Source organism: Ranitomeya imitator, chromosome 4 (genome assembly GCF_032444005.1).
Source record: "Ranitomeya imitator isolate aRanImi1 chromosome 4, aRanImi1.pri, whole genome shotgun sequence".
NCBI lineage: Eukaryota > Metazoa > Chordata > Amphibia > Anura > Dendrobatidae > Ranitomeya > Ranitomeya imitator.
In genome coordinates this window covers 255502417-255530334 of record NC_091285.1, presented here as the reverse complement: position 1 = coordinate 255530334, position 27918 = coordinate 255502417, and the positions used below count along the sequence as shown (strand labels likewise).

General features: G+C 41.3%; 1 protein-coding gene across 15 annotated transcripts in view; it reads left to right on the top strand.

The window, feature by feature from the left end:
• Positions 1-27918, top strand: part of LOC138675902 (synaptotagmin-1) — a 1081934-nt gene that overhangs the window by 826618 nt on the left and 227398 nt on the right. For all 15 annotated transcript variants that reach the window (XM_069764529.1, XM_069764520.1, XM_069764525.1 and 12 more), the window contains one exon: positions 19461-19628. In XM_069764529.1, coding sequence (XP_069620630.1) covers positions 19461-19628 — 168 coding nt within the window. The remainder of the gene's footprint in view (positions 1-19460; positions 19629-27918) is intronic.

Here is a 27918-nt window from a genome sequence, read left to right as displayed (position 1 = left end):
ATGAAACGCGACTTTTGCACACAGATCGGTGACCTCATGGCCGATCCCACACTAGGATCGGGTCGGGTTTCATGAAACCCGACTTTGCCGAAAGTTGGCGATTTTTGAATTTGTCCGATCCATTTTGCTCAACCCTAGTCATCAATGTTAAAGTAGCAGACAACCTCTTTAATGCCTAGTACAGAAAGGTGGCCATGATTTATATGTTTTGCATTTTTTTTAGGCTTATAGTGATATAGCCAATGTATTTTGTGGAACAGCACTAAAGAAAATAGTTTAATTGGTTTGTTTCCTATTTTTGTTTTGCGGGTATTATTCAAAGATCATACTTTAGCAAAGTAAAAAGAACAAAATTAATTGTTTCATGGAAATCTCCAAAGAAAAAAAAATAATGTTCAGCTGAATACCCAGTTCATCAAATAATACTATGTCTGAAATTAGAGTTGAGTGAATTAATTTGATGCATAATTGAATTGTATTCAAATTGTGCAGAAATCCAAATTCTCCAAACTACAGATTTTTTTCAAATTTGCTCAATGTGAATTCAGCAAAATGGCGGCCAGGCCAATCAACCAGTGAAAAAAGAATAAAAGTACTCATCTTTCTGCTCACCTTTCCTGCCATCCCTGCAGCCTGTCATCTGGTCCTCAGCACCTCTTTGTTTCTTCTTCCCCTGTGCACATTTTAAAGCTAGGCTCTGGCTCCTGGCTCGACAAGGCCTCTGACCAACATCACTGTCTGAGGCCTGTGCCATCACTTTGGCTATGTGCATTATTACGTTATTATTCACAATGTTATGATATGCATCATACAAGCGACAACATGGTAGGCATGCACTGTGACATCTGAAGCCTAGTCGAGCCACTGCCTGGAGTGAAGAAGGTCGAAGGGAAACCACACAATGGGAAAGAGAAAAGAAGAGATGTTGCGGAACACATGGGTAAGAGGCGAGTATTCATTTTCTGGAGGTTTTTTTTAACATCTGACATTTTTTATGCTGTGAGGCCCGGAGAGACCCTGAAGAACAACAAGGGACATCCAATTGGGAGCAAATAATTCATGATTTGCCCAATTTAAATCTCAGGAGACCCACTTATCTCTATATGAAATGTTTCATTCATGCATAGATGTAAACCATCCCCCTTAATCCCGTTATGTTTAATTATAATAGAAAGCCATTTCATGACTGTCAGAAAGATGGATAGTAAAGCATTCTCAGCTGCATTACTGAAGCATAAAAATGGGTTAATTCATGCAGTTAAGGAGAACCATCAACATAAGTGAACGCTTAATTTCAGCAGTTGCTTTAAACGCTATGTTTTCCTTTACGTATCAATAAGACTTGGGTTCTCAAGTTCACAGTTCTTTTATTCTGGTTCTGCTGTGCAAGGAAAATAACAGATGTGTCTCGGGTTTTGCAGTCTCCGAAAGGATTACACCATTTCACATAAACATGTCACTGTTGAATCACCAAGGATTCTAGTACAGAATATAATTACATGTTACTTCAGATCTGAAAAGGTTCTTTCTCATACATATATCCAAAATACATAACACACAGAACGCAAAAGTGTTTTACCCTAAAAATTATAAATAAGGCATCCGGTTAGGAGTCATTCTGTGGGAAGTAAGCAAAAGAAAATACTTTAAAAATGTAATCAAATGACAAATTTTGCTAGTTATCAAACAACGTAAAGTGGCAAAATGTTTTCTAAGATTGGCAATGATTTTTGAAGTATTTGTATATAATGAAAGCTAACATATCGACATACATTATAATCCATTTTCTCAATTCATGATAAAAAAAAAAAAATTTCTTTATACTAGAAAAAATGGATCTGATGATGCAAAATGAACCAGAAACTAACAAATGATAAAAAGAAAATATTCCATTCACTATAATGCAAACGAACAAAAAAGAAAATATGTTTTTATTCATTGAATAGCAAGACATGCAGAACTGATTGAAAATAAAGATTTATTTGTAACTTTTTTAAAAACAAATCTAATGTCAAATCTGATCTTTATATGGTTTGTTGATAGTGTGAACTCAATATAATAAAATACAAAAGCTATAGTATTGTACAATATCTGGTAATACGGCTCACAAGTGCAGAATTAAATGGCAAGTAAACACGGGAGCTATTTGACATACAGTATAGGTCATGAACTACTTCCAAAGTGCATATATGAACAGTGAACACCCCTGTAAATGGAGCCAATTCCTTTGTATGGGATATTCGTTCAATAACAAATTTCTTTGCTGTTTGGCCGATAGAGAAAAGGATCCATTGATATTAAGTCTTCAAGCCCAACAGAGCTATGTATTCAAAATCCCTAAGTTTCTCTGCTATAGTGCCCCAGACAAGCCATGTGCCGCCATATAGTGCCTCTATACGCACAGTATTGTGGAAGTATACTCCCTCAGAAGCAATACATTGGAAAGAATATCTATCTGTCTGTCTGTCTGTCTTTCTGTCTGTCTGTCCTGGAAATCCCACGTCTCTGATTGGTCGTGGCCGCCAGGCCTCGACCAATCAGAGACCGGCACAGCATCGATGTAGAAATCCCACGTCTCTGATTGGTCGAGGCTGCCAGGCCTCGACCAATCAGTGACGGGCACAGCGACGATGATGTCATAAAGGACGTAGACATCCCGCGTTTCTGATTCAGCGACGGGCACAGTATCGATGTAGATGTCATAATGGTTGCCATGGCAACGATGATGTCATAAAGGTTGCCTCGACCAATCAGCGACGGGCACAGTCTGCCGCGAATTCTGGAATCATCATTGTCCATATACTACGGGGACATGCATATTCTAGAATACCCCATGCGTTAGAATCGGGCCAACATCTAGTATGTAATATTCCATATGATGGCACACAGCATTTTTTGCTGTTGTAACTCATGTGGATTTAAAAAAAATCTACCTATGTCTATGGAAAAAAAGGAAAAAAATGGAGATTGCAGGTACTCTATACAGTTGACCTTTAGACTTCCATAGGTATTAGATTAAAGGAAATCTATCAGTAGGTTTTGTCTATGGAATCTAACATCAGATTGTAAAGACTGTAAGCCTGATTACAGCAATTTATACTGTTCGGTGCAGTTTTTTATAAAATCCCTGTTTTCTCTACTATAGATGTAGCATGATTAGATGATTGGCAGCTTCCTGTGTACACTGTACATTGTCAGCATGTTGTCATTCAGTGGTGTGGGCTGGGTGGCATAGATTAGCTGGACTGTCTATCATGTGACACCCAGTCCTGCCGTGATAATCTTCTGCAGATAAAACACTGATTGTATTGTAACGTCAGCAAGTTGTGAAGAAAGTGACCCATTGAACACAGATTCTGGCTCTTTACCTCTACATTATGCTGCTCTCAGATTAGCAATAACCTGTTCACGGATTCCCTTTAAAACCATATGTAAGGCCCAAGATTTAAAAAATGACTTAAAAAAACCCATCAGTTTTCCATTTAATTTTTAGCTAAACTTCAAACAAATTGATTGAATGACTAGTAACAAAGGAGGAGATACCTTCAAAACGTGTGATCTGAGCCTCAACCTCCATACCGCTACAGTTGTTATTTTCGTGACTTGACTCTTCTCTCTTCATATTTCTTGTCTTCCTTTCCATCTGTCATATCAGTAATTAGCCCTTGGGAATCATACAATTCCATAAAATCAGCTTTGTACAGGATGCCAAGAGCAACAGTGATACATATTTACTGAGTTTCTGTAATAATTGTATTATTATTCTGAGCAACTAATAATTTTCGGAGATAATTTGTGACTTGCCCTCAGCGCATTGAGGCATTATTTATTTATCTCTCTTGTTATGATGAAAAAACCCGGCAGTAGAATAACTAGTCATGAGGCAGCTGCGTTCTAGCACGAATGCAAAGTTGCCTGCCTTAAGGACAGAGTACATCAGATGCAGCCATGTTGACATTCACTGGCTACATAACTGCGCACCAGACTAAGTCTAAAATGTATTACAGCTCCAAAGTGCAGTGAACTCTCCTCCATCGTCTGTTCTGCCTGTAGCATTAACGGCATGGATGAAAAAGTACACATTCTGCAAATTGTAATCATTCCTAAAGCTACAAATAATACACTAGGGGCTTTGAGATATCCTTAGAGGCTCTAATAAACTTACGAAGTGTCAACTAAGGAATATTACCTGCTTTGACCCTTACACGTGTTACTAAAATACCTTACAATTTCACAAATGTCCTTTCCTGCAACTGGCTGGTTAGACATATTTTAGGAGTAGAGAAACTCAATCTCCTATGGATTCATTGGAAGCATTAAGAACAAAAGGAAAATATCAGAAAATAGCCAACTAAAGTATCAGAGTATCGCAGGTGCTCAGGCACAATGGTTGAGTCCCCAACCAGCATGTTTTGCTACTGTTAGACAGCCAATAAACATGTGCGGATTGCAAACCACGCACAGTAATGCTGTTGCCATGTTGGCTACTGGCATTACTGTGAATGGCCGGTCGCATCTTATATAAGACCCGGTGATGTGATGTTTAGCACTCTGTTCTCAGTAAGCAGTTCAGTGACAGTTGTAATAATCATACTTTTAAAAAAAAATTATGTCCTATTTTTGATAACTAGCCAAAGTAAATCAGACAGCTGTGGGCTTATATTATCAGGCTGGGAAGGTCCCTGGTTATTGGCCCCTTCCCAGCCTAAAATACCAGTCCACAGATGCCCCAGAATTGGTGCATCATATTAGATGAAGCAATTTTGGCACTTTGCCTTGCTCTTCTTGATTGTTCTGCTGAGGTGGCAATTGGGGTAATATTGTTTGGAGTTGATGTTAGCTGTGTAGTCAGTCGGCATCAAGCCCAGGGGTTATTGATGGAGAGACATATGTCAGATACTCCCAATAGTAACCCAGTGATCCAAAAAACAGACACACGCAGAAAAAATACTTTATTTGGTTAAAGACTCCCCAATACTATTCTTCGTTCTCCGATTTAAAAAAAAAAATGTTCCTCTGCTGCAATCCCCGATCCCCAATGTCTCCGGTGTATGTGAGTAGCAGTAAAATGCTGTTTTTCACAGGCCCCATGTAGTGAGGACAACGCTCATCAGCGCCACTGGCTCAAAGCTTCACTCAATGAGAGCCAGAGTCTCTGATGAGAGATGTCTCTACCCGTTGCTTGTAAAAGCAGCACTTTACTGCTATTCACAGATGCCTGAGACATTGAGGAACGTACATTATGGCAGAAGAGCTTTGTGGGAACATTTTTTTAATAAATTGGTGAACAAGGGATAGTGTGAGAGAGTCTTTGTTCAAATAAATTATTTTTTATGTGTGTTTTTTTTCTCTATTTACTTATTGGGCTAGTAATGGGGGTGTCTGTTAGATGCCTTTCCATTACTAACCTCTGGGCTTGATGCCAGCTGACATTACACAGCTGACATCAACCCCAACAATAATACTCCAAATGCCACCACACCAGGGCTATTGGGAAGAACCAGTGCAAAGTGCCTGATTTGGCAAAACTAATGTATGCGCCAATTCTGGGGTGGCTGCGGGATTGTAATTTTAGACTTCGAAGGGCCAAACAAGCATCTTTCTTTTTTAAATAATTTATTTATTAAATAAATGAAAAATATTGTGATAACCAGTCAAAGTAAAGGAAGACCTATGGATTTTGGCCCCTTCCCAACAAAATACCAGCCCACAGCTGCCCCAGAAGTGATGCATTATATAAGATGTGCTCAACTCTTCCTTGTTGCGCTAGTGCAGTGGCAATCAAGGCAAAGTTTTTGGGATTGATGTCAGCAGCTGGGTGACATCAAGCCCTGGTTTTAGTAATGGAGAGGTGTCATTCAAACACCCCCATTACTAACCCAGTAGTAAAAAGAAATAAACACACACAGAAAACCTTTATTTAAAAATTCACTCCATGACAATTTCCCTCGTTCACCAATTTATTAAAATCCAAAAACCTGCCAGCCCACCATAGTCCACATAAATGTCTCACGACAATCCCTGACTGCGTCCAAAATCTATGGAGCTTCTCTCAGAAATTGAAACTCCATTGCAACAGCCACTGCCAGAAACTACTGTCATTTTTAAATTATTTATTAATTTACTTCCCAGCAGTGATCTTTGAGGCAGAGATGCGTCCAGGCATCTTCCCCACGCTCTTCCCATTACATTTCAACATTGTTTCCATCCATTTCAGTGATTTTCCTGCCCCTCCAACACTCCTGCTAGAGTCTCCTGGAAAAATGCTCTAGATTCCCCTTGACTTCAATTATAGTTGTTACTTGAGTTGAGTGGGTCAAAGCGCCCAATCTGCTCAATTCGAGTAATGAGCACTTGAACATTTTAGTGCTCCCTCATCAAAAAACAAAAAATCCTCCCATTGTGTGCAAAAATGTATCCTTTTCTATAACTGACTGGTGCCAAATGAAATAAGTGTTTTGTGGCATACATTTGACTGATATACATTAGCATACCTCTTTTGTAACTCTCCTGAAAAGTATAATTGACCATGACCCCCAAAACAATTATATATAATTGAGGATTTGTACAATATGAGTCAATGGTAGTTATTTGCAATTGTTTGCTGTGCAATTTGACACGTCTGGGCTTTATGTTGGAAGAATTTTCCATGCTATTAAGAGAGCCTGAAGCTGTTAGCAATAGGATTTGCACAGTGATGAGATTCTAAGCCTTTGGTACTATCTGTTTTATGAAATGTATAGAATTACTACTGTTACAAGATGAATGCAGCTTGTGCAGTTTTAGTTTTTGCTAGAAATATCCAAGTTGTTAGATAGAAGCATTTTAACAATATACAGTAAATACCTTGAAGGGGTTATACAGGACCATTAAGTTTTTTCACTATCTGCCTGTTGTGCCCGAAAACTGTCTCTGCCAGCATAGCGAGGTCACAGACTGCTCCTGCCACTGATTCAGCAGCATCCATGTAAGTCATACTAACAAAGTAGCGGTTTTTCATCCGCTCTGCTCTGTTGACAACTTGAGACTGCCAACATCATGCTGTTTGACAGCTGGCTCCCTGCTGCCTTACTACCGGGAGGTGACTGTCAATCAGCATGACATCATCAGTCATTCCCTTTCAATGGGGCAGACAAGCAGAAGAAGAGCTGCTCTGTTCATGTGGAGCAGCTGAATCGCCAGCAGGAGTGGTTAATGACCGGACTGAATAGTCAGGTAATTGTCTCTGTTAGCCTGTTAATTTTTAAACCCATAGGAAAAATCGAATGTTCTGGACAGCCCCTTTAAAATACATTTTTACTTGTTCTGAAATAATAGGTATCCTAGATTTCCATGTAGTCATGGAAAAGTTTATAAGTCTAGCTTAAAAGGATGGACAATCTTCAGGGAACAAAGGGATAATTGGAACTGTTACAAAAACTATGCATTTAGAATCAGTTTCATATTTGGATATCTCTGCTTAAGATCTTGCAAGACTATTACATTTTTTAGATTAACACATTTCAGATATAATACATTTTCCAAAATATATTTATTATTTGACTTAAATTAGTATTGTAAATTAATTAATTCCAAATATGTGCTGAAAAGAAAGATGTATTTCATCAAATAATTCAGGATTTAGTGCTCATCATTTAAAAAACAGCCATTTTGACACTGACATTTAGCTTATTTTGCGCGAAAAGAATGACCTGCAATACATTTACTGTTCAAAATGTCAGCTTATTATAGCAGACAACTTTTAATTTTTGACTTTGTTAACTGTATAACCCTGAAATGTTTTGCTGAACGTTTCAATATGATTTCAAGTGTTAATTGGCAAACAAATAATCAGTAAAAGCAGATAATTGCTACCTACCTGCTCTGCCCAGCGCCATTCTCCACCAGCACACAGCGGTCACAGACTTTTGCTGATGTCACATCAATAGAGCAGCAGTTTCTCTTCCTGTTGACAGGGCGGGACTACTGGCATCATGCTGATTGAGGGCCGTCCCTCTGCTGCCTAATTAGGGAAGTCGGCTGTCAATCAACGCCAGTAGTCCTGCAACGTCAACAGGTAGAGAAACTGCTGCTCTGTTGACAGGGAGCAGCTGAATATCTTTTCTATTTGGTTTCATGCAAGATTGTTTGCAAAGAACCCACAGGGTCCCCACAATTTCTGCATTCTCACTTGGTTCAGTCACACTGTAGGATATAATTGAAAATATGACAATTTCCATTAAAAAAAATCTGTGTCTATGAGTGAAATTAGAGGTCTGCAGATGTATGTTATCAGCATATAGATTTATTTTTGTCCATACATCAGAGTTATACAAACTGAATCCATTATCCCTCAGTAAAAGTAAAATCATTATGGTGCCTTAATGACAATAATATGCACAAATGTGTCCGGTTCAGAATATAAAGAGTTAGAATATAGATGTTCAATTAACTAATTCAATAAGTTTTACGAAAGAAAAAACTTAGTAGGCATTTGAAAAAAAAATAGACAATGTTTCCTTTTGAGAAACATTTTTTGAATGGAAATCTGAGTGATTGCTTTTTCCCACCTAGCTGGAATTCTTGATAACTTTGCCAGGACTCAACAGTATATCAATTTGTGTGCCCTTTCTAAAGGGAAATCTCATTATTGAGCATTTGACTGTTGCATATTTTAACTGTTCATTTAGTAATTGTTCATTTAGATATACAGTTTTCTCAGCTTTGCAATCTAGAAGAAAAACATGGATGACAGCCAAAACATTACAAAAACATAAATATAATAGCAAATTATTATTGTTAGATCTGCAGTTTGAAGATGAGTTATTATAAATGAGTCATTCCAATAGCTGCAATGATATCATCAGATATAGCACAATCAATATTAACAACATTTTCCAACTTACAGTAAATGCACATTTCAGTACAGAAACTAATGTAAGTTGAGCATAAATCCTATTAAATTAACAAATTCAGATTAATTAAAGGGAATCTGTCAGTAGGATCAACCTTGCTAAACCATCTATATGGACGTGTAGGTCATAGGAAGCTGAAAAAAATGATGCCTTGATATCTGCGATCCGATGTCTTTTTCAAGAGAAATCCACATTTTTCTTATATACAAATGACCTCTTCCAGACAATGGGGAGGATGTTGCTTTGAAGATTACTCTGCCTCCAGAGATTATTTTACATGAAGGGGGAGTTATCAGTGTGGAACAAGTAACTAACACAGAACAGGAGAAGTGTATTCTTGCAAACACATTTTTGCAGTTCTTGAGCTCAGCTGTATTGCAACAATATTGCCACCCTTTCTGCCTGTGAGATGGAAGCTGAAGCATAGCAGAACCGGCAGGTGTCAGTTATAATCACACACAGCTCTGCAGTGAGATCAGCAAAGCAGAGAGTGGCCATAACATATCACATCGGTAACTCGCCGTCATGTAAAACAAGCTCTGGAGGCAGTCATGTAAAACAAGCTCTGGAGGCAGAGTTTTCTTTCAGGCAGCATCCTCGCCAGAGCCTGGAGGAGGTCATTTATATTAAGAGATAAAAGTTGATTTATTGACAAGGCATCTGAAATGAGACATACAGGTTGGACTTTTTTCAGCATTCTATAATCTGTACGCCCATATTAATAGTTTAAATAGAACAAATGTGATTACAGATTCCCTTTAATAGAAAAAATATTGAAATAACTTTATGAATTTTAAAATTTAGGAAAGGAAAAGCAACTACTACTACTAGTTAGTGGCACAATTCCAACACATCGGGTATTCTAGAATATGTATGTAGTTTGTTTATGAAGATTTCAGAATAATGCAATGAATACACAGGATTCGTCCGGCCGGGCATAAACAATCAGCAAAGTGTGGATCAAATCCCGCAACAATTCGCGGACTGCATCTGTCGCTGATTGTTCGTGGCTGGCCGGGCGCAACTAATCAGTGACGCCAGGGACAGCTCCAGGTTTTTGAGGGCCCCGGGCGAAAGAGTCTCACAGCCCACATCGCATATAACACATCCCACATAGTATATAGTACAGCCACGTAGTATATAGCACAGCCACGTAGTATATAACACAGCTACGTAGTATATAACACAGCCACGTGGTATATTGCACAGCCATCTAGTATGTAGCACAGCCCATGTAGAATATAGCACAGCCAACGCAGTATATAACACAGCCTACACAGTATATAGGAAGCAAAATTAGCGTGCACTCTGTCGGGAATGCGAGGTGCCGGTGTAATGGATCCAATGACCCCAAGTACTGATAAGTATAATTTCACCGCACACTCTAATGAGAACGTATAAATTGCTTATATATTTATTAACAGTAAACTTATATAGAGGAGCAAAACAGAGACACAAAGTCTGGAAGCGATAAGTACAGACGTTTCGGCTCCACCAGAGCCTTACTCATTGTATCGCTGTAAAATAAAAGACGTAAATCAAAAAATAATACATGGAATAATAAACTGAAAATACACGGTAAAAATCTCAAGTGATACTAAAGTAAAAAAGAACTAAGCATCGTGGGGAAAGTAAATATGTACAAAATATACAGTAATAGTCTACAAGTATCGCTATCCCTAGGGGTATATACATTTTGGATCACACATATTACCTTTTCCATAGAAATATGCAGCGTATAGGGTAGAGATCCCACAGTGCCCAGATAAGGCTGTAAGGAATAGCATCGCAGTTAATAACCATATCAAGTTCTCTATGTCAGGGAAAAGACAATGCAATAGGATGGTGATGTACCTATATATGTAGCGCTGCCCACAGAGTGCTCCTAGTATGCTAGTGGTGTGTTTATGCAGAAGTATTAGTCCCACAATAACGCAGTGGTCTGCAGAGAAAAGAGAGGACCCATGAAGGAAAGAATGTCATGTAAGGGCCATAAGGGCGGCGCAGCCAGTGCCGTGCATGGAAGCAGTTACCTGGTATAGTGGAGGGGATAAGCGGCGCTCCCGCGCCTTGCTCACAGCGGCGTGTCTGCTGCTCTACTACAGCAGACACGCCGCTGTGAGCAAGGCGCGGGAGCGCCGCTTATCCCCTCCACTATACCAGGTAACTGCTTCCATGCACGGCACTGGCTGCGCCGCCCTTATGGCCCTTACATGACATTCTTTCCTTCATGGGTCCTCTCTTTTCTCTGCAGACCACTGCGTTATTGTGGGACTAATACTTCTGCATAAACACACCACTAGCATACTAGGAGCACTCTGTGGGCAGCGCTACATATATAGGTACATCACCATCCTATTGCATTGTCTTTTCCCTGACATAGAGAACTTGATATGGTTATTAACTGCGATGCTATTCCTTACAGCCTTATCTGGGCACTGTGGGATCTCTACCCTATACGCTGCATATTTCTATGGAAAAGGTAATATGTGTGATCCAAAATGTATATACCCCTAGGGATAGCGATACTTGTAGACTATTACTGTATATTTTGTACATATTTACTTTCCCCACGATGCTTAGTTCTTTTTTACTTTAGTATCACTTGAGATTTTTACCGTGTATTTTCAGTTTATTATTCCATGTATTATTTTTTGATTTACGTCTTTTATTTTACAGCGATACAATGAGTAAGGCTCTGGTGGAGCCGAAACGTCTGTACTTATCGCTTCCAGACTTTGTGTCTCTGTTTTGCTCCTCTATATAAGTTTACTGTTAATAAATATATAAGCAATTTATACGTTCTCATTAGAGTGTGCGGTGAAATTATACTTATCTACACAGTATATAGCACAGCCCACGTAGTATAAAGCACAGCACACGCAGTATATAACACAGCCCATGCAGTATATAGCACTGCCCACATAGTATATAGCACAGCCCATGCAGTAATTAACACAGCCCACGTAGTGTATAGCACAGCGACATAGTATATAGCACACCCTACATGGTAGCTAGTACAGTGATGTAGTATATAGCACAGCCCACGTAGTATAAAACAGCGATGTAGTATATAGCACAGCCACATAGTAAATAGAACAGCTATGTAGTACATAGCACAGCCTACGTAGTATATAGCACAGCAACATAGTACATAACACAGTCCACACAGTCTATAACACAGCCCACGTAGTATATACAACAGCCCACGCAGTACATAACACAGCCCACGTAGTATATAGCACAGCACGCAGTATATAACACACCCCACATAGTATATAGCACAGAAATATAGTATATAACACAGCCCACGCAGTATATAACACAGCCCATGCAGTATATAACAGCCCATGTAGTATATTGCACAGCCACGCAGTATATAACACAGCCCATGTAGTATATAGCACAGCGATGTAGTATATAACACAGCCCACGCAGTATATAACACAGCCCGCGCAGTATATAACAGCCCACGCAGTATATAACACAGCCCACGTAGTATATAACACAGCCCACATAGTATATAGCAGTGTGGGCACCATATCCCTGTTAAAAAAGCAATTCAAATAAAAAATAGTTATATACTCACCTTCCGGCGGCCTCCGGATCGAGCCCAGGCCTTTAGCAATGCTCCTCGCTATGCTCCATTCCCAGTAATGCCTTGCGGCAATAACCTGTGATCATATAGCGGTCTTGCGAGACCGCTATGTGGTCTCGAGTCATTGCCGCAATGCATTCTTGGGACCGGAGCATCGCGAGGAGCGGGAAAGGCTGCCGCTGATGCCAGAAGGTGAGAATATAATGTTTTTTTTTAAATTATTTTTAACATTATATGTTTTTACTATTGATGCTGCATAGGCATCATCAATAGTAAAAAGTGAAGCGGCGTTTAAATCCCGCCCCAATATTGCTGATTGGTCACGGCCGGCCGCGACCAATCAGCGACCCGGGAATTCCGCGACAGACAGACAGAAGTTACAGACAAACAGACAGAAGTACCCCTTAGACAATTATATAAATAGACTAGATGTTAGCCTGATTGTAACGCATTGGGTATTCTAGAATATGTATGTATGTATATAGCAGCCACATAGTATATAGCACAGGCCACATAGTGTATAAGAGCCACGTAGTATATAGGAGCCACGTAGTATATAGCAGCCAGGCAGTATATAACACATCCACGTAGTATATAACACAGCCCACATAATGTATAGCACAGGGCACGCAGTATATAACACAGGGCATGCAGTATATAACAAAGCCCACGCAGTATATAACACAGCACACGCAGTATATAACACAACCCATACAGTATATAACACAGCCCACGCAATATATAACACAGCCCACGCAGTATATAACACAGGCCACACAATATATAACACAGCCACACAGTATATAACACAGCCATGCAGTATATAACACAGCCATGCAGTATATAACACAGCCCATGCAGTATATAACACAGGCCATGCAGTATATAACAGTGGCCTTGCAGTATATAACACAGCCCATGCAGTATATAACACAACCCACGTAGTATATAACACTGCCCACGTAGTATATTGCAGCCACGCAGTATATAACAGTGGCCACACAGTTTATAACAGTGGCCATGCAGTATATAACACTGCCACGCAGTATATAACACTGCCACGCAGTATATAACACTGCCCATGTAGTATATAGCAGCCACACAGTATATAACACAGCCCACATAATATATAGCACAGCCCACGCAGTATATAACACAGCCCACGTAGTATATAGCAGTGAGGGCACCATATCCCTGCTATAAAAAATAATTAAAATAAAAAAGTTATATACTCACCCTCCGGCATCCAGCGAAGCTGTCCTGATGCGTGTGCGGCTGCCGCCAACTTCCGTTCCCAGAGATGCATTGCGAAATTACCCAGATGACTTAGTGGTCTCGCGAGATCACTAAGTCTTCTGGGTAAATTCGCAATGCATCTCTGGGAACGGAAGCTGGCGGCAGCCGCACTTGCATCGGCGGACGACGGAAGGTGAGAATAGCAGGTTTTTTGTTTTTTTATTATTTTTAACATTAGATTTTTTTACTATTGATGCTGCATAGGCTGCATCAATAGTAAAAAGTTGGTCACACAGGGTTAATAGCAGCGTTAACGTAGTGCGTTACACCGCGGCATAACGCGGCCCGTTAATGCTGCCATTAACCCTGTGTGAGCGCTGACTGGAGGGGAGTATGGCGCGGGCTCCAGGCACTGACTGGACGGAAGTAGGGAGGGACTAATTCTCGGCCGGGCTGTGGCCGTCGCTGATAATATAATCCCAGCAACGCGGGATTTCCGTGACAGACACACAGACAATCAGATTGAAGTGCCCCTTAGACGACTATATATATAGATTGATATTTGTGTCGCTTAAGTTTATATCTTTGTCAGTAAATAATTAAATAATGTGACAATGTTAAGTGGTGACCTTTTTGAAGTAGACTTGAAAAAAGCACATCCAGAAGTCAGAGGCCAACATTTTATTGATGAGATATTGATTATGTACTATTTTTCCTTTCGACTAAATTCTATCACCTGTGTAAGTAAATTTATGAAAGATTCCTATCGGTGAAGTTTTTCTTTGAGAAGAGTGTTAAATCAGTGTAAGGATACTTATAAGCCATGCATTGCTCCAGTGAGAAATTAAATATGCAATTTTCCTCCTCCAAAAGGAAAAGGACTGGAACTCTTGTGCCACCTATTGGAATGGTCTTGTCACATGACTTATGTTAAGAAGGCGAATCAGAAATTTAGTTTGCAGACACATTTTTGGGGTGTGTGCCTTTCATCAATAACAATCCTGAAAGTCAATATTAACCCTTTACAAGACCTAGCCACATAACTTTAGATGACAAGGGAAACCAATTCATGTTAGATTTTGACTGCTACTGAGGAGCCTATTTGCACATGTAGAATTCCTGTCACACTTGTGATACAATACAAATAAATATAGCCAACGACTCCAAGCTGGTGACACATGGCATTAATTAACTATATTTCACTATGTGTTTGAAGTTATCTGCATGAGAGTATTATATTTATGTACAATCCCTGATTTGCTGAACCTTAATACAATATCTGAAGGTTTGAAGCCTTAAAACAATGTTCACAAACTTCTATATACTTCTGTATATGTTGGCAATTGGTTCTAACTGTAACATAAAAATAATGCATAGTATACATTTTTTGAATGCTCCTGTGCAGCAGCAAATTATGTTTTCCTATGCAGTTAAAAAGAAAAGCAAAGGAATACATTCTCTTTAGACATGTAGCATGCTAATGGGGTTCTAAGGATTCATTTTATTTAATGTACTCTCTAAATGTAGTCAAACGCAATACATTATCAAATCGTTGTACAGATTAGATTACTCATCCATTTGTATATAATCGTAATTAGAGTTTCTGTGTTTTTATATTCCCAAGGTCAGCTGCCTTATGTTCTCCATTGACACACACATCATTATGTGCATAATTTAATACAGAAGAATATTCCGGATTAATGTTTTGTTATTATTAACAGCCTAACCAAAACACACTAAGGCTTCTTTCACACTAGCGTCGGGCCCGGCCCGTCGCAGTGCGTCGGGCCGAGGTTACCGACGCTAGCGTTGCCTCCGCCGCACAACGGGTGCAGCGGATGCTGCTTTTCAGCGCATCTGCTGCCCCATTGTGAGGTGCGGGGAGGTGGGGGAGGAGTTCCGGCCGCGCATGCGCGGTTGGAAAAGACGGTCCGTCGGCTGCAAAAAATGTTACATGGAACGTTTTTTGCGGCCGACGGTCGGCCGAAACACGGCGCAACCGTCGCGCGACGGTTGCGACGTGTGGCAATCCGTCGCAATGCGTCGCGTAATATTAGTCAATGGAGAAAAAACGCATCCTGCAAACACTTTTGCAGGATGCGTTTTTTCTGCAAAACGACGCATTGTGACGGATTGCAGTTAACGCTAGTGTGAAAGTAGCCTAAGAGAATCTCCTTAACATGTTTCACCACTACAGCAGCTTCATCAGGGAGTTGTAAATCTCACACTTCTGTGCCATCCCCCGATGAAGCCGCAGGAGCAGTGAAATATGTTGCTGGGATGCACTTAGTTTATATATTGGTTTTACCATTGGTTAGGCTAATAATAATAAAACAGGACATTAATAAGGAATATTGTTCTGTATTAAAACACAAAATGTGCTGTGCGCCATGTTAATAATGATGGAATCTACCAAATGATTGGATTTTTAAATTTGAGCTGATCCTTATAGTTCTATAATTTCAATAATAAATAATGTAAGTGAATTTATAGCAATCTACTAGATAGCAGCTAGCCTCCTAGTGGAGTTTATTTCTTTTAAGTAATTTTTCTTATATTAATAATATTATAACATATATTAATGATTAAATTCCTCTCTTAAATAAACTTTTCTACTACCCTGTTGTCATTATTAATTATTTTAATTGTCATTAATTTGCACATACTTCATCATCACTGTCCCTCACAATCTAAATGTATTTGGAGTGTAGGAAGAAACCTATGCAAACACAGGGAGAACATACACACATTTTACATTGTTCTTGGCGGGATTTGAACCTATGAGCCCAGAGCTGCAAGGCTACAGTGCTAACCACTGAGCCGCCATCCTGCCCTGCAGTTTTCTGCATCTTGATATTCATCTGGTGCAGTTAACATCAGAAACATAGAATCATCATATTCAATATGGTATACTTAAATTGCTATTCAAGTTAAAAAATGGAACATCTACAGTATGGTCTTCAAAACAGTCAGTAGTAAAATTGATATAAATGGTCAGATTTGTATATAAGGAGTGCTTGTTAAGAAAAATATCTCACATACATACTGCAATGTAACTACACAATCAATTTTATTTCTCTATCAAAATATTATGCATGCAAATGAGGTGCCCTAGCTAGATTTCTTGTTACTAGATAACCTCAAGAAGTACAATAGGTCTGTGTAATTTGGCAAAAAAAAATTGTATTAATTTCCTCAGCATTGTTGTTGATGCTGAAGCTTTGATAATGTTTGCTTTAAGCATTTTTCCATGCAAATAAGCTTCACTTCTTCGACCCCTATTCTAACTTTGACTCTACAAAAGCAATGTAATTATGTGTAACAATTCATTAAAGCTGAAAATCTATGAAACAAAAAGTGTATCACAAGTAAATCAAAAATAAGCTCAGGAGCCAAGATCCTCTGCAATCCAGGAGCTGCTCATATCCAAAACCCAGTGTACTAGTACATTGTGTATTCGTCACAGCCATCTTTTTATTGATTTTTGGATTGGGTTTTGGAAGCTAGCCCTACTAGCTTAGCAGCTTATTTATGCAAAGACTTTAAAATAAAAAGAGCTTATTAGATGTGAATGCAAGCATGATAATACTTGAAAAATTACAATGTTGTCATTTTAGACACATATAGACAATTGACATTGAGAATTAACTTTCAGATAACTATTATCTTGCCAATAGCTTTTATAGTCAGCTGTTCTCTATGGTCCTATTGGTGGGGCTTCCAGAAAAAAAATTCTGTGAAAACTGCCTAGAGAGAGCGATTATATTGCAAGTCAATTAGCAATTTAATACAAAAAAGTAGCAATGTATAGAAAAAAATTCTCAAACAAATATCAAATGACTACATGGGTTAGCCACTACTTTTTTATTGATATATCCATAGGATATACTATCGTTATCTGATCAGTGGCTGTGTGACACCCAATCATATACTGATAGCCTAACCTAAGTAACAAAGTACTGATCAATCTCTTTAAGTAAAGCATACCAGTCATTAAGGTCTTAATTGGTGTTTTATCAAAGTTTGAGCATGGGTGAATGAATCTTATGCTCACTACTGGAGTCCTGTTTTATCTCCTACACACTTTGTCTACACTGTTCTCCATGTCTTTGTACCCTTGTTGCACATACAGTTCTGCTCTAGCGTCCTATTTTATTTGTGTATTAAGATAGACATTTCTATTGAAGATATGTTCAGTACTTTGACTCAAGCACTTATCAAATTGCTTATCAAAATCTAAAGCTACCATTCAGCTGTCCATTTGCTGTGCAGGAACCACTGCCGGTGAAGGTACCACTATGCGGCACCATTTCCAGTATAATTGTAGTCCAAGTTGAAGCTACTGTTCGCAATTTCCCATCTATGAAATTTGAAAGCCTTGATGAGGCAAAAGCAGATCTAGGTTTTACAGCACCTGGAACAGGAGAGACGGAAATGCAATTGAAAGCTAGGAGTCGTCATGTAATATCTTGTCTGAGCCAGCTGTCAACTTGACAGCCAGCTCAGTGAACTGGTAACTCCATCTCCCGGGGGCAGCAAAATGCTGTCGCCAGAGAGACACCTTGGATCATCACATCACATGGCCTGACAAAGCCCCCCCCCCACTGGCTGCAACTGGGGAATATGCCCCTCTTCTAGATACACCCCTTAATAAGTCATATTGAATGTAGTTGTTGAGATGGTACAACTTGTTTTGCTTACATTTATTTTTGCATAGAACAGTTGTCAAGGCCTTATTATTACAGGCCTTGGCCTCAAACACTGAAGTATTGTTTTTAAAGGCTGAAATGTCACACGCCAACAATGTAAGATGCAGCATGTTAGGTGTCGAGTTCCCGCCGCTGCACAGGAGGAATCTCAAACCATGTCTGCTGCAGCCTCCCATTCTCCCCCAGCCACAGTGGAGCCTGCTCAGCGGAGACGTCGGTCCCAGCGTCTGACTCAGCCTGATACTGTGCAAATGGTTACTGCTGCCTTTCCAGGCTCTGCCTTTGTAGCAAGCACTGGTCAGCGGCAAGCAGGCTTTTCTGGGACTAAGTCCTGCTTTTCACGCACTGAGCATGCTCACGGGAGGACCTCTCATTGCAGGTCGGGGGTCACACGCTCAGATCCTGTAGCAGCTCCCATTGGTCCACCAGGAAGGTCCTGAAGAGCTGCAACTATAAAAGCTTTGCATGGCCGCACGGCCATGTGCTAGTATCAAATGTGTTTGGCTTATGCCAGTGGATACTATACCACTATGTACATATGTGGTTTGAGGCTGTAGCTTTGGGACTGTACACTCAGGCAGGCAGCTAGCGTCAGAGGGGGCAATTAGCCTTGGCTTAGCATCTGGTTCCTTCATGTTTGCGGTTAGCACAGAAGAGTTCCAGAGGAAGCACAACCCTTAGTTAGGGTAATAGTTCTGTGTACAGTGCGACTCTGTGAGTCAACAGAGATTGCTTCCAGTTCACACGGGGTGAAGCTTAACCAACGTGAGGGCTCAGAGGTTATCCGCCCTTACTTTGCAGCAGATATCTCTGCACGTTGGACGGTGCTGCGAACGCACCTTGTAGCTACCTATCTATACTCGATGCATTCCGCTAGCCCTAACACAGCATTTCAACTATTAAAATAAGTACCAAAGAGGTTCGATATATGTTGGGTGTATTGTAAAAATAATGTATATTGGTCTACCTACATATGTATAGTATTATATCACCAATCAACAATATTTGTTTTGTTTTTCACAGGTGCCCTATGCAGAATTAGGAGGGAAGACATTAGTGATGAATGTTTACGATTTTGATCGCTTTTCTAAGCATGACGTCATTGGAGAGGTAAAGGTGCCCATGAACACTGTTGACTTCGGTCATGTGACAGAAGAATGGCGAGATCTTATTAGTGCTGAAAAAGAAGAGGTAAGGCATATCAAACTACCTAGTGGTAGATTCATAAAGTATTATTTAATATGAAAGAATATTGTTCAATTTAAAAAATTAAGCAGTACAAAATATACACCTCTAGTATATAGTAAGGGGATTAAAGAAAACAGTTTTTTCCTGTGATCTAATGTAAGTTAGTTGTTCTCAGCTGCATTCATATCAAAGGTTGCGGTACATACAATTGACTTGTTATTTTCTGCATTCATTATTGTTTGTTAATGAGAAATAAGTCAATATCAAAGGCAACAGATAAATCAGAAATCTACAAGCTTTTTGACTTAGGGATTCTATGTTGTTGTTTTTTTCCTCCATTATCGTTTTTTTTTTAAATTTCCAATATCTTTTTATTTACATATGTTATATTGGTCTAACACATAATGTTGGTTAATCAAAAGGTGATATTTTTTGCTGTTTGAGAAACTATGACTTCAAGCTGTGTTACTTTCTAGACTTGCTTCATTAGACTGTCCAGATATGGCACATTTTGACAAATCAGCCTCTTAGAATATCGTGTTATATTTTTCTCTTGTAAAGTTTGTCGCCCTAGTTCCATCATCCACAGTGTTTTGGCCTGATTCACATTTTGCCAGTTGGTCAATACACCAAGCAAAGCAATAAAAAACAAGATATTGTCAAAATGTATATAAGTATTACAAATATTTTTACTCAACATTCATATGACGTATCACAATTAGTGTTGAGCATTCCGATACTGCAAATATCGGGTATCGGCCGATATTCGCTGTATCGGAATTCCGATACTGACTTCCGATAATTTTGCGATATCGGATACCGGAATCGGAAGTTCCTATAGTGCAATGATGCACTATAATGGAGTGTGGGTGGTGCGTGGGCGGAGACTGCATGTGTGTGTGGGCAGGGTCTGTGCGTGACCGTGGGGGTCTGTGCATGCCTGCCAGAGCTCTGTGTGGGCTGCCGGGGCTCTGTGCGGGCTGCCGGGGCTCTGTGCATGCCTGCCGGAACTCTGTGCGACCTGCGGGGGCTCTGAGTGGACTGCTGGGGCTCTGTGCGTGCCTGCCGGGGTTCTGTGCGGCCTGCCGGGGCTCTGTGTGGGCTTACCGGGGCTCTGTGTGGGCTTATTGGGGCTCTGTGCGGGCCTGCTGGGGGCTCTGTGTGGGCTTGCTGGGGGCTCTGTGTGGGCTTGCCGGGGGCTCTGTGCGGCCTGCCTGGTTTCTGTGTGTGTGTACCGGGGCTCTGTGTGTGTGTGCCGGGGCTCTGTGCGGGCTGCTGGGGCTCTGCAGCCTGCCAGGGCTCTGTGTGGGCTGCCCGGGGTCTGTGCCATCGGACAATGCCTGCAACAGTGACAGTGATTGACACATTAGCCAATGATGGGACAGTAGTAGTCCCATCATCCGGCTAGTGTGTTGAATGTAAAAAAAAAAGTACTACATACATACTACATACTACATACATACTACATACATACTACATACTACATACACACACTACTACTGTAACCTCCTGCTCTGTGGCCTCCCCTCTAACACTCTCGCACCCCTCCAATCTATTCTAAACTCTGCTGCCCGACTAATCCACCTGTCCCCCTGCTATTCCCCAGCCTCTCCCCTCTGTCAATCCCTTCACTGGCTCCCCATTACCCAGAGACTCCAGTACAAAAGCCTAAACATGACATACAAAGCCATCCACAACCTGTCTCCTCCATACATCTGTGACCTCGTCTCCCGGTACTTTCCTGCACGCAACCTCCAATCCTCACAAGATCTCCTTCTCTACTCCCCTCTTATCTCCTCTTCCCACAATCGCATATAAGATTTCTCTCGCGCATCACCCCTACCCTAGAACTCTCTACCACAACATATCAGACTCTCACCTACCATCAAAACCTTCAAAAAGAACCTGAAGACTTACATCTTCCGGCAAGCCTACAACCTGCAGTAACCACCGATCGACCAAACCACTGCACGACCAGCTCTATCCTCACCTACTGTATCCTCACCCATCCCTTGTAGATTGTGAGCCCTCACGGGCAGGGTCCTCTCTCCTTCTCTACCAGTTGTGACTTGTATTGTTCAAGATTATTGTACCTGTTTTTATTATGTATACCCCTCCTCACATGTAAAGCGCCATGGAATAAATGGCGCTATAATAAAAAATAATAATAATACATACTACATACATACAACATACATACTACATACATACAACATACATACTACATACTACATATATACTACATAAATACATGCAACATACTACATACAACATACATACTACATACATACTACATAAATACTACATACATATTACGTACAACATACATACTACATACATACTACATACATACTACATAAGCACGGTGGCTCAGTGGATAGCACTGCAGTCTTGCAGCGCTGGAGTCCTGGGTTCTAATCCCACCTTGGACAACATCTGCAAGAAGTTTGTATGTTCTCCCCGTGTTTGTGTGGGTTTCCTCTGGGCACTCCGGTTTCCTCCCACATTCCAAAGACATACTGATAGGGAATTTAGATTGTGAGCCTCATCGGAGACAGTGATGATAATGTGTGCAAAACTGTAAGGCGCTGCGGAATATCTTAGCACTATAAAAATAGATTATTATTATTATACATACTACATACAATACATTCATACATTACATACAGACATACAGTACATTAAACATAGAGTACATACTCATCATTACTTGTCACTTTGTTCCCCGAAGCCAGTGTCATCTGTAAAAAAGATTAAAATAACAAAGAACCAATATACTCCCTGTCTGCAGAAATCCACGAGTGTCCCACGACGATCTCCCGCGGAGCCCTGGCAGGCACACACAGAGACCCGGCAGGCCGCACAGAGCCCCGGCAGGCACACACAGAGCCCCGGCAGGCACGCACAGACCCCGAGATGCCTGTACAGATCCCCGGCAGGCCCGCACAGACCCTGCCCGCACAGTGTCCGCCCATGCACTGCCCACACTCTTCCCCCCTCCGGGAACAGGATGTAGAAGGACAGAAAGGGCTTATTTACATTCCGATATTTGTGTCCCATTGACTTGCATTGGTATCGGGTATCGGTATCGGTGCTATCCGTTATTTATTGGATATCGGACGATCCAATCCGATACCGATACTTCTTGATATCAGAAGGTATGGCTCAACACTAATCACAATCAATCAACGTTTAGGTTATGTGCACATGATGATTACAAAAACCAAAGTGTTAGCAATAAAAATGTGGACGCGTTTTTACTAGAGGTGAGCGAACTTGTTTGGAAAACATTTGTAATTCTCAAATTCGGTTCGAATTCCCTAGCTTTTCCACCAAAAATCAGCAAAAGTCGGCCAAAGTTCGGTAAATGTTTCTGGCAGCAGCACTGGCCACAAAACGTCCCTCACACGTGCACACTGATGACACACAGATGACATCTGTGATGTAAAAACATTTGCCACTGCTCAGTTTAAATGAGTAGTACCATACTGTACTCTACTGTTAGGGATGAGCAAGTAGTTAAATATTCGGACTCGCTATGCTCATACCGAGTACACCGTAATGCTCAGGTATTCGGTACGAGTAGCGAGTCCAATGTCAGACAATGGAAAAAGTCGAGTAAATGTCTACACATAGTATAGGTATATATATATATATACATATATATATATATATATATATATGTCATTGACACACATATATAGCTTTATATTTCATAGAGAGTTAGATAGCAGAAAGGCCGGTAATTCAATTGTTGGGTTCTGTAAAATCATTGCAGAACCCAACATGTGAGACATGGTTTACATACAGTAAACCATTGCAGAAAAGTTAGATTTTTATATATCCCTCCCTAATAATGTTAGTAGTGTGTGTGTGTGTGTGTGTGTGTGTGTGTGTGTGTGTGTGTGTGTGTGTGTGTGTGTGTGTGTGTGTAAAATTTGGGAGCTGTAGGGGTAAAACTAAAGGATTAATTCTCTGCCAGAGAGGGAAAGCCAGTGACTGAGGTCAGATATTAATAGCCTAGAGTGGGACCATTATTATTGCCCCCTGGCTAAAAACATCTGCCCCCAGCCACCCCAGAAAAGGCGCATCTGTAAGCTGTGCCTATTCCAGCACTTAGCCTCTCTCTTCCCACTGCCCTGTAGCATTGGCATATGGGGTAATAAGGGGCTATTGCATTGTATTGTATTGTATCGTAAGGTGGCATTAAGCCTGGTTAATAATGGTGAGGTGTCAATAAGACACCGATCCATTATTAATCCAATAGAAAGAAAGGTTAAAAATACACCCACATTAAGAATAAAGTATTTTAATGAAATAATCAAACACACAGGTTTTAACATCTTTATTGCATGCTCAATCTAAGCGAAGCCCTCATTCTTCTGTGAAAAAAAATCCAAAATAAAAATGCAACAATATCCCATACCTGTCTGCTGTACAGTCAAGTCCCATACTGTAATCCATGTCTGGGGGCATTTACATTTTACAACCGGGAGCTCTGGTAATGCGGCCACTCCCGGCTGTAAACAACTGGGGAATGAATGAAATGCAGGGAAGGAGCTTTGGTGACTAGCGGTGCCATCACTGAAGCTGCGCCCCCGGCGGCAAGAACTCATATGAACTCTGTAGCGTGGGAAAGTTTCTGAATATTTTCCCATGCTACAGAGTTCATATGAGTTCATGCCGCCAGGGGGTGCAGATTTGGTGATGGCACTGCTAGTCACCGAAGCTCTGCTCCCTGCATATCATTCATTCCCCAGTCTTTCACAGCCGGGAGCGGCGGCATTAGCAGCGCTCCTGGTTGTAAATGTAAATTCCCCCAGACATGGATTACAGTGTGGGACACGACTGTACGGCAGACAGGTATGGGATATTGTTGCTTCTTTATTTTGGATTTTTTTTTACAGAAGAACTAGGGCTTTGCTTGGATTGAGTGTGCAATAAAGATGTTAAAACCTGTGTATTTGATTCTTTCATTAAAATACTTTAATGTGTATGTGTATTTTTAACCCTTTCCTGCTATTTGATTAATAATGGATAGGTGTCTTATTGACACCTCTCCATTATTAACCAGGCTTAATGTCACCTTACAATAGCAAAATGACATTAACCCTTTATTACCCCATATGCCAATGCCACACGGTAGTGGGAAGAGAAAGAGGCAAAGTGCCGGAATAGGTGCAACTTACAGATGCAATTTTTCTGAAGTGGCTGGGGGCAGATGCTTTTAACCGGGGGCAATAACCATGGTCCCTCTGTAGGCTATTAATATCTGCCCTCAGTCGCTGGCTTTCCCACTCTGGCACAGAAAATTGCATGGGAGCCTACGCCATTTTTTTTCGTGAATTAATCCTTTGATTTAACCCCTACGGCTCCCAAATTTTACACACACACTACTAACATTATTAGAGAGGGGTATATAAAAATCTAATGGATATGCAGTGGTTTACTGTATGTAAGCCATGTCTCATATCCTGTCGGGTTCTGCAATGATTTTACAGAACCAGACAATTGAATTATCGGTTTTCCTGCTATCTAACTCTCTATGAAATATAAAGGTATATATATGTTTGTCAATGACATATATATATATATATATGTGTATATATATATATATTATATACACCTATACTATGCTGGTGGGAGATCCGAATAGTACTCAATGAGTAGTGAAATACTCGCTATATTCCAATATTCCAAGAACAGCGAGTACTTTATTTCGAGTACCGAATACTCGCTCATCTCTATCTACTGTAAGATAAATAAAATATTGCACACTTTTTGACTTTGAGTTGGTTATAAGTAGAGATGAGCGGTGTTCGAGTCGAACTGTTCGCCAATTTCAAATTCGAGCTGTTTTGGGTAGTGTTCGAGTCGTTCGACGAACCCGAACAATTTGCTTTTAATTCGGCTGCTTGAGTTTCTGTTCGATAACTGTTCGTTCACCAAAAGCCTAGCTAGATTTGCACATTAAAACTGTTTATCATTGTTAATAGACTGTTTTAGTGTATAGTGGGCGGGGGGCGGGGGATAGATCTGTGCTGAAATAACGCCAATCTCCATTTTTTTTCTTTCCCGCATTTACAGTGGGGCGGTGCAGTTTCTCAGCCTATCAGCAGTGCACACACACAGCAATGTGCATGTGATGCACACAAGCAAGTGCATGTGTCAATGGCTGTGTATGTCACATGTCCTTGCCCTATAAGAACCAGCCATTTTCCCCATCGCCACCATTTCCTCACTGCTGCAGCTTAGTGTTAGACGGCACCGCTGCTGCTGTGGGCGCTATACAGACTAAGAGTGTTTTTTTGGAGCGAATTGTCAGAGAGATAGGTTTAGGGAGTCGGGACTAGTTGTAATATCAGCCCTTTTCAGGGTAGGTTACAGCAGTTCATAGCACTGTTTACCAGGCAGGTCTGTGCCAGTGCTGTGCAAGTGTTTGTCACAGCATTTGGTGTAATCTAGCTCAGCCAATCCTTTTGGGCTAGTAGCATTGTCTGATAGTCATCTGAGTAGCCCGCCTGTGAAGCTAGCTACACCGCCTGTGTATCTCAATTTTTACTGCATCTAACCCAGTTAATAGTTTTGGGCCTAGGAGCAGTGTCTGCACATCAGCAGAGTAGCCCAGCCACCGACCGCCTGTTTACCTAAGTACTATTTTTAACGGCATCTGGCTCAGGAAATCCTTTTGGGCCTAGTAGAATTTGGTGCTACTCAGCAGCGTACCCCACCCATGAAGCAAGCTACACTGCCTGTTTACCTAACTACTATTTTGTAACGGCATCTAGCCGAGGAAAACCTTTTGGGCCTAGTAGAATTTAGTGCTACTCAGCAGCATACCCCACCCATGAAGCAAGTGCAGTGCCCCTAAGGGCTGTGGGGTACTCGGAGCCGGGTCCCTCGGTTCGGGGAATGGGATGTCACGGTGGCCTGACCCGGTCCGTGGCCCTCGGGGAATGTCCGCTGATGCAATAGGGAAAGGTCTTTAAAGGGATAATGTTCGTGACACCATCTGTGGTATTCGGTCAGGATGACCGACGCTGCTTTGGGGTCCACTGGGGTGATGTTATGGCAGCTAGATGGTATACCTTCCCACAGGTGAAGTATGTCCCCAGGGCTTGCTAGAGTGTAGGTGGTGGATGGTATAAGGCGCAGTGAATAATGAGGACACAGGGGTTGCAGTCTCTTTACCTTTTACTGAAGGTTCGGCATCCACAGTCCAGAGTAGGGACCACAGGGTAGGCAGAGTCTGGCCGCTTGAAGGCAAATCCAGAGTCCCCTTGTCCAAGAGGAATTCAATAGCCTTCCCCTTGCGCACAGTAACGTAGTAGGTCCCTACTTGCATAAGCTACCATAAGGTCCTCACTTTTGTTACTTCTCTCTCTGTCCCCCAGATGGTACGGATAGGACAAAACACATATGACTGATGGCCTGAGGCTTATTTATAGGGACCCTAGAGATGCCCCGACCCCCACAAATGGCCACTGTGTCTTCTTAGGTTTAAATGTCGGACAGCCAACTTGGAATCAACTGCCCTGCCAGTCTCTGAAGTAACGGCATAGAGCTCTTTACTCCCTCGGTATTCTGGCCACCAGATCTGCGCTTCAGATGGAGGTAGCCTGCTTCTAGCTGGTCTCCCACTGATGTTTCACTCCTGTTGCTATGACTTCTTTTCTCACTCACTACAGCACAAATCCTTTTGTGTCCTTTCTTCGGATGCTGCCGCATGGGTTGCAGGCGCAGCTCCGTGTCGTTCCTTCTCTCTTCCTCAGACTTTAGTCTGGATCTGACCAGGGATCACCCCAGTCAGCTCGACCGGGAGACCTTTCCTCGTCGGTCCCCAGCCAGGAACTCTCCTCTCCTCTCCTCCTCCTAATCTCCCTAACTTCCTAACCAACCCTCCAGTTTTACCCTATGTGAGGAGTGGCCTAATAGATAGAACCCTTAGCTCCCCCTGGTGGACTGACGTGTGAAGTGTATGTGTGGCTGTGATACCTGGACAGCAGATCTCCTTCATTGCCTTCAGACGTAACATCATTCCCCTTGTTGGAAGAACAACATTACTGCAACGAACCAGGACTCTGGGCCGCAGCACAAGCTACACCGCCTGTTTACCTAAGTACTATTTTTTAATGGCATTTGGCCCAGGAAATCCTTTTGGGCCTAATAGCAATTTCTGCTACTCAGCAGAGTACCCCACCCATGAAACAAGCTACATCGCCTTCTTTCTTTCTCAATCTAACCCCTCGGCTTTGGGGTGTCCACTCTCCCTCCAGCTCTCTCCTTCTTACAG